The 11,009-nt window shown below is 38.4% G+C and overlaps 1 protein-coding gene across 1 annotated transcript in view; it reads right to left on the bottom strand.

Moving 5' to 3' along the window:
- mrps5 (mitochondrial ribosomal protein S5) overlaps positions 1–11,009 on the bottom strand; it is a 38,859-nt gene continuing 27,850 nt past the window's right edge. Inside the window, exons 8-13 of the mRNA XM_003438318.5 lie at positions 5,771–5,861; positions 5,090–5,136; positions 3,834–3,891; positions 1,934–1,996; positions 1,614–1,750; positions 1–609 (exon numbers count right to left, since the gene is read on the bottom strand). Of these exons, the coding sequence (XP_003438366.2) occupies positions 385–609; positions 1,614–1,750; positions 1,934–1,996; positions 3,834–3,891; positions 5,090–5,136; positions 5,771–5,861 (621 nt within the window). The 3' untranslated portion in view covers positions 1–384. The remainder of the gene's footprint in view (positions 610–1,613; positions 1,751–1,933; positions 1,997–3,833; positions 3,892–5,089; positions 5,137–5,770; positions 5,862–11,009) is intronic.

Below are 11,009 nucleotides of genomic sequence, written 5' to 3'. Positions count from 1 at the left end.
TGATTTTAATAGATTTACACTTTATTATTAGCACATGTTGTAATTTGCAACAGTTCAAAATTAATTCTCAAGAAGAGTCAGAATGTAAAATATGTCTTCTGCTGTAACATTGTCACTATTTTGCATCAGTATCATAGGTTTGATATGGACAATGAAGTTGGTATTATACTGAAAAGCACTGAACTTTAGTCCTCAGTTGAGAAAATGATGAAACTCTTACAAACAGAATCCATCACATGTTGAGACGTTAACAAAAACCAAAATTCTAGCAAACAAGTTCCACACATACTGTTACTAGAAAAAAACAAGTCAGATAATCCATTTGACACTATTGGTTTCCTTCAGTCCACTTTGGTCTTATCCAAGCATCAGCCTTCCCACGCATTACCAGATGGTGCGTTTGACACCTGCCCAGATCGAGCGTTTCAACCCCTGTGCAGCTCGTACGTCATCCCAGTGCAGCCGGGTGTTGGGAATCTCATCCTCTGACTCTGGGTTGGGTCGTGCGCCGTCTTTAGGACTCGCCACCACCATGGGCAGAAGGCCACGCTGCGACTCAAACTCTACGACATGGAGTTGCTTCTTGTCAGCCAGAGTCTGGTGGGTTTCCTATGGAGAAACAGAGAAGGTAGACATTTTTAAATGGAAACTGTTACTGGGTGCTATGAACTTAGCAGCTTCTATAATATCAACATTTTCCATAAACTTTACGTTTTTGGAACTACAAAGTTAGTGACTTGGGACTCGGATAAATAAAATCCAAATGAGTATTTTCAGCAATATTTAGACAATTTTTTAAACATTATTTTCATAAAGTTAAAAAAAAAGTTGCTTGAAATCTAAATATATTTTGACTGAAGACCACATGAAACCAGTGATGTGGAGATAGCAAAGGAAAGAGAAGTTAGGTTCAGACTGTGAAGGGCAAAATAATGGTACCTACAGCTGCACTGAGAGAGCTTGGGTGAAACAGCCATTTAGAAAATGTGCTGGATTTATAACAGAAGACATCACAAGAAAATTATTTGAAAAATAAATGCAATAACTGCTTCATCTCAAATGTCTTGTTTTCATCACCACTGAGGCCCCAAATTGTAACTGAAAGTAAAATAAGATTAGTTGGCCAGAATTATTAAGGAGCCAGATATTTCCCCTCAGGGATAAGCTGAAAAAAAGCTACAAGTGGAGGGAATGTTGCAGTAACATTACTCAGGTGGACGCAAATACAACCCCTGTCTAAACAGGCATCCATTTACTGGGAGGTTAGCTGTACTTACAAGGTGATAATATGTCACTATTGTGTTTTCAGCATTCAGAAGGCCACCTGATATGGTGCAAATGACATCAGCAGTGAGTGTCCAGTTCCATCAGAGACCTTTACTGCAAGCCTGCTGCAGCCACTGCTCTCTTTCCCCATGTTTGCTCTCTCTTTCTCTCTATTGTTACAATGGAGTAACAGCCAAAGTGCCAAAAATGATCTTTATAAAATTAAGAAAGTTAATAAGAATCTTAGCTCTTATGCTTTCACAAAGGTTTATGTTCCTGCTAAAAACTTGTATGCTTTTCCAAAACCATAAAACCAATTTGTGAAAACGTCCCCAAACTTTTCTTACCTGACTGGCTAATCCGGTGAAGAGGGCCCGGGTGATGTTCAGGAGATTGACTGATCCCTCTACTTTGCAATACATGTCTTTTATGCCGATCAGCTTGCAAAGAGTGATGACCGCCCTGTGGCAGTGCAGACCGTGACCTGCAGACACAGAGAAATATTCAGGACACCACGGATATCTCAACTGCTGCTGAATGTGCAAACAGGTATCTTTCTGCGGAAAGCTCAGCTGTACTAGCAAGGCTGGTGGAAAATGTAAAGTTTTTTCTTTTAGACTTTAGCAAATTGTGCAATGAAAGAAGACATTTGGAAACAGAAATATACCTTTGTTTTGTTTTTTCATGCGGAGTGTCGTCCTCTTAAACTTGGAATCAATGTCATGGTAAACTATTGGAAGAGAAAAACAAGCTTAATTAAACTAACTGGCTGCAGAGCAGAGAGAAAACAAGCTGCTGTACTGAAACACAATAATCAGACAAAAATGATGCCAGAAATTCGAGTTTATTTATCTTTTTACAAGCTTTGTGCCATTTCTGAATGAAAGCACCTGTGTTATGTTATGCATCTTTTCCCCTGCTCTCCCTCAGGTCTCCTGTTTCTCTACCTGCCCACCAGATGTCCTTACACATGCCAGTATCGCCTGCTCACTGCAGCAGCTGTGGCTAATTAGTTATTCAGCGACACACAGTCCCTGAGAGGGAACTGTGTGCTGCTGAATGAAGCCGATATCATAGCTTCAGGTTAAAATCTTGTTCTTGCGTTAAAGCGCTTTTACACACTTCATGGGACATTGTAGATGAGGGGAATTATCAGATCACATGTAGAGAGAGCTGATTTGTAGCAGCTGAAGGTCCTGCTTTTTTCTGTCAAAGTGACAAAGTCAGAGCAGAAAGAAATCTTCTTAACTCCCTTTTCTAAACTTAAGTAACTGAAACACTGAAATAAAACTCTAACCTGGTTCAAACCAGTTAAAATGAGTGTGGGAATTGACTGCTAATATCAGCCCAGGATGTTTTGTTCTCTTACAGGTGAAAAGGTTAAAGGTGAAAACGTACCTAAATCAAACACAACCAAACTCGCTACTGCATTTAAAGTAATTCAAATTCAAACAGTAGCAACTGTAAGATCAGTGCAGCTCACTGAGTATCAGACAAACAGATTGGTTAAAACCTTGCAGCAAATAAGACTTGAGCGATGGAGCAACAAAGGTGACAGAAAATTAAAATTATCCAGGCATAATTGGAGCTTTGATACAATTATAACATTCAAAACAAGAAAGTAAACAAATGAGTCACACTGTCAGGTTGCAGATGGACACATAGGGAGAGCTGGCATGTGCTAGCATCATCTTTCCATGAGCCTAAAAACATTTTCTCAGTTTCCAATTCAAGCTGGTTCGAAATACAGAACCACAGATATACACGCACACAAAGACACTGACAGTGACACACATGCCGTTCTTCTGGTGTTAGGCCAGAGCTGGAAGCTAACTTTCTCCTCCGGTGGGCCAGTGGAGGCCGATGACTCATGCTCATTAATCTTTCTGGCTCTGCTCTCCAGCAGCAGCCAAAGAAGCCAAATTGAGTTTTACAATAAGAACGTAGAAGCGGTGCATTTTAACTCCCAAACCTTTCTTTACAAATGAATATTATAGATCATATCCTTTATATGAGTACCAGCAGGTAATGGGAGGGTACAGTATTGAATCAGAGGAGTACATGGAGATAAAGTTGTTGAATGAAAGTGATGCAGAGTGGGAGAAGAGGGAGCTGTAATTCTAAATTTCATGGTACTCATGTCTTCTTCAGTTAAACCCTTTACCCATGCTCCTCTAATACTTACATAAGAACTTACACTAAGTTAAACTTTTACACACCATCATGCTTGTCTTTGCATACTGCATACGTGGCATTAAGGAGTAAAAGCAATTTTCAGGAAATGAGTTTCCTCGTTAATATGCAAATTAATTTATGCAGCAATATGCCTCAACTAAGGCTATAATCAGATAGCCTTTTCAAAGTAGAATGAAGCATGAAATTTTGATTGTTCTGTATCGTGTTCATCAGATTCTGTTTACAGAGACAAAGGCTGACAGGCAAGCAATAATAAGCTAACATAAGCATATAATAACAGATGGAAATTTAAAATGTGAATAAACAGACCGAAGTTTTATGAAGGAAGAGAGGAAGAACGAAAGAACAAACGAAGATTCAAAGTCACTTACTGGTGTGGTCATTGTATCGTTCTATATAGTACAAGTAGTGGATGGCTCTGTTCTTGGCCTGCAAATAAGAGTTACATGATAAAAGACACACAGATTGAATCCAGCAGTTACAAGGGCATTAATATAGGAAAATATATTAATATTATTAGTAGAAAAACGCCGTGTAGTACAGTCCTTATTATAAACATAATGAAACGCATGAAAGGAAGTCTTGAGTCTTGTCTCTTTAGATGCCATTTAGCTCACTTAATCATCTAATGTATAATCATAATAAAGTGAGTTTAAATGTGCTATATAAACAAGCTTGATTTGATTTGAAAACCTGTTTATGTTGCAGGTTTCAACAGCAGTTACCCAGCAAACACTGCTGAAATATCAATGTTATTTCCCTAGTCAAAAGTTAAAAACTTGCATGCTAGATGATTAGATATGATTCCTGGGAAGCACAGTGGTCTGGTCAGGCAGTCTGTTACAAAGTGAGAATTATGATCAGATGAATGAAGAAATCAATTGTAATCAGATCTGATATCCCCGTGTTGATCTTGTTTCTACATCATCATACCAATGCTGGTTCCAGTATCAACCTTGCAGTGTACCTATCATGTTGCCTGAGCTAATGCTATAGCAAAAAACTATCACCAGCAAACCTAAGTTGATAATATATTTGTTATCTTGCAGACATTCATGAAGAAAATAACTGAATAATTGCATAAAGTCATGTTTTCCATTGGTCAGCTGCAGTTGATGCTGGACCAACATGATTATGATGATGCAGGAACGACACCAGCACGGGGATATCAGATAGCTACGTGCACAGGTCCACTTCACACACGCAGACTGGATCCTCACTTTAAAATGATAACATCAGATTTCTGCATATGCTGATGTGGATTCTGTCACATTGAGTGTTTGCCACTTGTCTGGACTGACACAACCATCACCTCCTGATGTCAGTTGTATATGCTTATTCAGTGAAATAGGCTTCAGAGTGCGAGGTCAATCATAAATTTGAATCTTGTTATGTGTCGCTTACCCTTTTCAAAACTTTTTGGTACAAAGTCTATTATGGATGTCCAGCAGATGACATGGTAACATCTCCAAAATCTTTCATTTAGGAGATATTTTTTAGCCAAGACCAGTCGAAAACCTCAGTTGACAGTTATTTAACAAAACATTTGCTGGATATGTGACCTTAAGCTGTCACAAAACTATAAACGGCATCTGAAGCTACACTGATATACAGTTTGTGGTCTTACCTTCCTCAGAGCCGTGTTCCTGTCTGCTGCTTTCCCCAAAGCAAAGCCTGGAAGGAGGAAAGAACAATGGTCTTAAAACACCTCTGAGTGCAGAGTGTTGAGTAGTCACTGACGCTTGTGAAGCTCAGTGTAACAGAAAATGTAAAATTCATCATAGTAGGATTCATTAAAAATTAAACCAGATTCTCTTGCAGAAATCACAGCTTGTGATGTTTTTCCAGTGTCATTAAACTAATGACTGTGAGTATTTATGCTAATGAGCAATAACATGATGAAGTTTTTGAAAAGCAGCAGTGACACACTCTATAATAAGAGGTTAAGTGCAGGCGAGCTTCAGGAAACTATGCAGAGTTTCATCAGCAGTTTTTCCTTTTTTTGCTGCTGCTTGAGGATGAAAAGTGTCAAACCCATTTCCTGCACTTCCCCATATCGACAGAGGCTGAGGCATTTTAGAAAGGCTCAATTAAAATAACTGTCAAAATCAATTTTGGCTCGGTCTCATGTCTACAGAATTCAAAACATGTTAAATTATGTTTCTTATCTCTCTTCCTCACACTATAATACCTAGCATTTTTAATAAACGTGATTATCAGGGACAGAACGTTTAATAGACTGCATTTATCATCTTAAGTTGCTTCCAGAGTTTATTTATTTATTTATTTATTTTTTAGAGATTCAAACCTGCGGCTCCGTTGCCATTTCCCACTGCGACCAAACAGCTGATGGACCTCTTTCTGCCTTCTTTGGCTGTCATGTTGAACACACTCTTCACCTACAAAACAACAATCACACACAAACACTATCTTGAGCTCTAGTGTGGCTATTATATCATACACACTGCAAATATAAACATAAATAAAGATGTGAGAGTTTTCTGCAGATGTGCTGCAGTCAGTGTGGTTCTGCTGGCTGTGAGCTCCAGCATGCTGTATAGCCTTCTGTAGCCCATTATGAAACAGCTGGAATGAGCATAAACAACTCTATAACTGAAGTCCTCTGCTGGCAAACAACCCTGCAGTCTGGGAGAGAGTTTCTACCTCAAGTGAAGCAGTTCTAGTACCTTAGGTGGGACAGAGAGAGCTGAGAGGTAAAGCAAATCTCATAATTTATGAGCCCATCTACCATCCCATCATTACCTGTGAGGTCTGGGCAGTGAAAAAGAAATGAGATCAGAGAAAGTCAAAATTAGTTTTCCTCACATGGGCTATGGAGTGATGATTGGGAACAGAGTGAGAGCAGTAATGCTGCTCCTTGGCATTAAAAGAAGTCAGCTGAATACATTTGCACATCTAACCTCACTAGAGAGGCTTTTTATGCTAGAGGGACTGTATATCTGTTCTAGCCCGGTGCAAGTGGCCAAGGATCAGTCCAGCCTGCTATTTTGCTTAGTGTGCTGCAGCTGCAACCACATTCTGGATAAGCAGGGGCAGATAATAATGACATAATGATATGTTACAACTGCAATTATATACTGAGATTAATTTATATACTGAGATCAGATATCAGGACAACAAATCAGCCAATTACTTTCATCCGTTTTATGACACAAAGGCTCAAAAGATGAATGAAAACAGGCATTTGTTGTATAACTTCGGTGTAGTATCATTTGATTTTATGCATTTTGGCTTTTACGCTCAAGTCAATAACAGCCAATAAAGTTAATGAACCGACAAAAACAAATGTGTGGAGTAAAACATCTGCAGCTATAGCACCACAACAAAGCTATTAGTTGTGCATTTGTGGTCAATCCAGACCCGCATGCCTTCCCAGATTTAAGTGACTTTCATTGATCTGTTATTTAAAAAAAATCGGCAGTCAACTATCTCTCTCTCAGAGACACACATATCCTAGCCTCCACAAAGGCTGATCAACTCTTGGCAATATGACTTTGAAACACCAGGGGGCAGCATAGATCCACTACAGAGGTTTGAAAGAAGAGCGGGAAGAAAAGAGGTGACAGAGGTAGGAGCTGACCGAATGAGGGGTAGAAGACAACGGACAGAGAGAGAACAACAACAAATTAAACTAGAATCACAGCCAGCATGTAGGGCTGCAGTTTAGACTAGATATACGTGTAATGACAACTCTCAAATTCAAAGGATTTAATATGTGGGGACCAAGGATTAGTGTCACCAATTCAAAATCTCATGAAACGTGAGATCTCGTCACAGCCTCCCGTTCTGTGTCAGTTATGATGTTGAATTATGGCCTGACGAGAGCTCTTGTGGAACATTATGACGACACAGTGACGTTGACCTTTTTCATACAAATGTCATCACTTCATTACTTGATCTTATTAGACATTGGTGTGAAATCTTGTAATTAGTGAATGTATTCTCACATTACAGTCAAAAACATGCTCTGTGAGATCACACTGAACTTGACCTTTGACCACCATAGCTTAACCGATTCTTCCTGAAGATCAAGTGACCATTTGTGCTGTAATGAAAATTCTCTGTGGGTGCACCTAAGAAAACACAATGATAGAAAATAACTGATGTATGGACATACACGGTGGTGTGTGTGTGTGTGTGTGTGTGTGTGTGTGTGTGTGTGTGTGTGTGTGTGTGTGTGCGCGCATCCTAAAAACACAATGCTAACAAAAGAAAAAAAAATCAAAGAACAAGAAAAAAGGATGAGTAGAGGGTGAAAGATCTATTTGTTGTGAATGTTCTAAAAGCTGACTCAAAAAAACCTGATGAAATGCCTGAATGTGTGAAAATGAAACATCCATTTGTGTGTGTGACATTTGGAAACGGATGTGTCTGCATCTTTGTCTTAATAAGAGATGTGCAAAGCACCAACCCTCAAAGAAGCCTCAAAAAGAACTACACTAAATGCACACAGAATAAATTCAGCTTAAAACCAAGAGGCACAGTAATGATACAGAATACCAGCGATCCCGACTAGTTCATTAAGCAAATTTAATTAAGATAATTATAGTGCTAATTAGAAAATATTTTTGGTCTAATTAGAAAATATTTTTTGTCATAGCACCTTTCATAGTATGTTTCATTAATAAAACGTTAATTTTAAAACGTTAAAACGTTAAATTAAAAGCTGGATGAATTTTACCACTGAACTCCACAACAAGCTGCAAAAATAGAACAACAGGTACCGTAATCTAAATTCTAGTTTAAGAACTGCTTCATGGAACTCTGATTTAAGCTGTTTTTTGGATTCTAAACCTTCCTGAGGAAAATATCTGACTTATTACTGGCTAAATGCTGTACTGTGTTCACCAGCTTGTCTCTGAATATGTCCATCAAATGCTTATGGAAAGCTTTATGACTGAAAAAAGGTGTCTGCTGCGGCAAAAAAAAGATTCTAAAACACTGAAGAGCTGCAATTTGGCAACCCTCTGTTGGATCATAACCACTATCCGCCCCTTTAATATTGAAATCATTCAATAATTCACTGTTCATATGAAAAAACAATGACTCCAGTGGCTTTAAGCATATAATAGCTATGATATGATTTGCAATAACAGGTATTGAGTTGGACAGGTTTAAATATTGACTACAAGACAATACTCACACAGACACACACAGGTCACACAACTGTTTACACAGAAGGTCTATATGAAAAATCTGTGTATCCATGTATTTTTAAAGTTCAATACTGGTTTAAGCATTGGTGGCAGTTTGTGTTACTTTGCTGCTTATGTATGGCAGTGGTTTGTGGTGTTCATGTTGCACTTGTGTTAGTATCTGTCTTGTTGATGTGGAAACACTGTAGTTATTTCTTCAACTCCACAGTTGGATATTGCTTCAAAAGTATTCCCTCAACGATACACTCAAATACAGAAATATTACTGAGGTGGAAAGACAAGTGAAGAAGCGATTGTACATTCAGCAATAAAACACCCATCAAATATTTATTTATTCTCTAGTAAAGGCAGAAAATCAAATATTAAAACTTCCTTTGCTCATTCTTTGCGAGTGTGAATGAGAGGGGAACAATGATAGTACAAAAAATGTAAAACTAAGAATGTGAATGGAGCAAGTCTCAATGAACTGAATGGACAAAAATCAGTCTGCTGATTTTAAACAAACAAACAAACAAAAGAATCAACAATTAAGCACAGATGCATTTATTTCCCACCACAGCCTGAGTATAGTATAGAAAAGTATTTTTTTCAGGCTGGAGCCAGAGCCAGAACTTCAAACCTTGTGGCTCTGAGTTAGGGCAGTCACATCCATAAGTATTTGCATGTGACTGAAGTGGACACTTTAAGCTTAATTCAGGTGGTTTAACTGTTTAGATACTTTCTCCAATTCTTATATATAATTCCTCATTTTCACAGGCTCAAAATTAAACTTGCAAATATAATTGGATAAAAATCCTTTGGAGTCAATGATTGCCTGAAGTCTAGAATCCATGGATCTCACTAAATGCTGCGTTTCCTCCCTGCAAAGTCTCCTACTACAGCTGCCTTCAATTAATGCATGCTTGAAAGTCATTGAGGAATATCTCATTTCTTTGTCTTGAAAAGCTTTGGGGTTGCTTTTACAGTGTGCTTTGGGTCATTATTAATTTGCATTGTGAAGACTCATCTAAATAGTATTCTAGCACTTCATCATCCCGCTTCTGCTATCATCAATAAACATGAATGCCCAGGTTCCACTTGCAGCCATGCATGCCTATGCAACAACACTGCCTACACCACGTTTGACAGATGATGTGGTATTCTTCAGCTCATAAGCAGTCTGTTCATTTTCCATATTGTTCTCTTCCCATCATTTTAGTGCAAATTAATCTTGTTTTCATCTGTCCAAACACTTTTTAGTTCTTTTTCCCCCAAGAACTACAAGCTCTTTCAGCTGTTTTCTGGCAACTTTAATCTTTTTGTTACTGACTTTAAACAATTCTGGGAAACAATTCTGTCATCATGCACTTTTAGTTTTATAACACTTATAAGGTGTTTTGGTGTTGCTGATCTAGCCAGCGCATTCCTTTCTTTTTAATCCTAATGATTACCTCCTTCACTTGCATATGAAGAGTTCCACCGAATAACTACCAAAGTTCAACACTTGGAATCAACTCCAGCTCTTTTACCTGCCTGATTATGAGGGAACCAGCCTCATCTGGTTAAAAAACTGGTCAACTGCTCACCGACTTTCATGCCTCTGAAAAAGGTGGACTATGTACCCTGTACAAATACTTATAGATTTGGCTGTACATGATTTTCATTGTGCTAGGTAAAGATCAAGGTATGGTTATACATATTATGTATTACAATTTCATATAAAGATAACCACCAGCAACATAAAGAAACACCAAGTGAATGCAAAATGAAAACAAGCCATAATAATTATGAGCTAAAAACTGAATAAAACAAGCCAATCGAGTGTGAAATTGTCTGAGTATGTAAATGTATTCCATACTCCAGTGATAAGTGGCAACAAAAAAAACAGTTGTAATAATACGAGTGAATGCAACTCAATCCCAAGTGAAGGACCTGCCTCATCAAGGGGCTTCTCTTTCCCTCCCCTCATGCTCCCTCTCTCTTTCTCTGAGTCTCTCCATCTCTCTCTACACCAGCAAACTGAAAGAGTGAATTTAGCTAAAGGGCATATCATGACTGGTGGGAAAAAATGTATTTATGAGACAAGCCAATGCTTTGAAATGGGAGTCTACTGGAGCCAGCACATAGCACCAACTTGTTTCTGACAGACTGCATTCAAAACACCTTCAGCTATGACTGTGAAAGGGAGGTAAAACATCACAAAAACTGAAGGACATGCATCCCTGCAAATATGAATAGTACTTCATGCCTACTTGTATGCATTTCTGTATGTTTTTCCTATGAGCTCCGAATAGATCTTGCACTAGCGCCCTTTCATTGGACTAACCCCACACCACCTCCAAAAAATAGTTCACCTTGAGGCTTTTATCCCTGTCAGAGAGCGCAAGTGAT

The sequence above is a fragment of the Oreochromis niloticus genome, linkage group LG13 (assembly GCF_001858045.2).
Source record: "Oreochromis niloticus isolate F11D_XX linkage group LG13, O_niloticus_UMD_NMBU, whole genome shotgun sequence".
Lineage (NCBI taxonomy): Eukaryota > Metazoa > Chordata > Actinopteri > Cichliformes > Cichlidae > Oreochromis > Oreochromis niloticus.
This window is presented reverse-complemented; position numbering and strand designations above follow the sequence as displayed.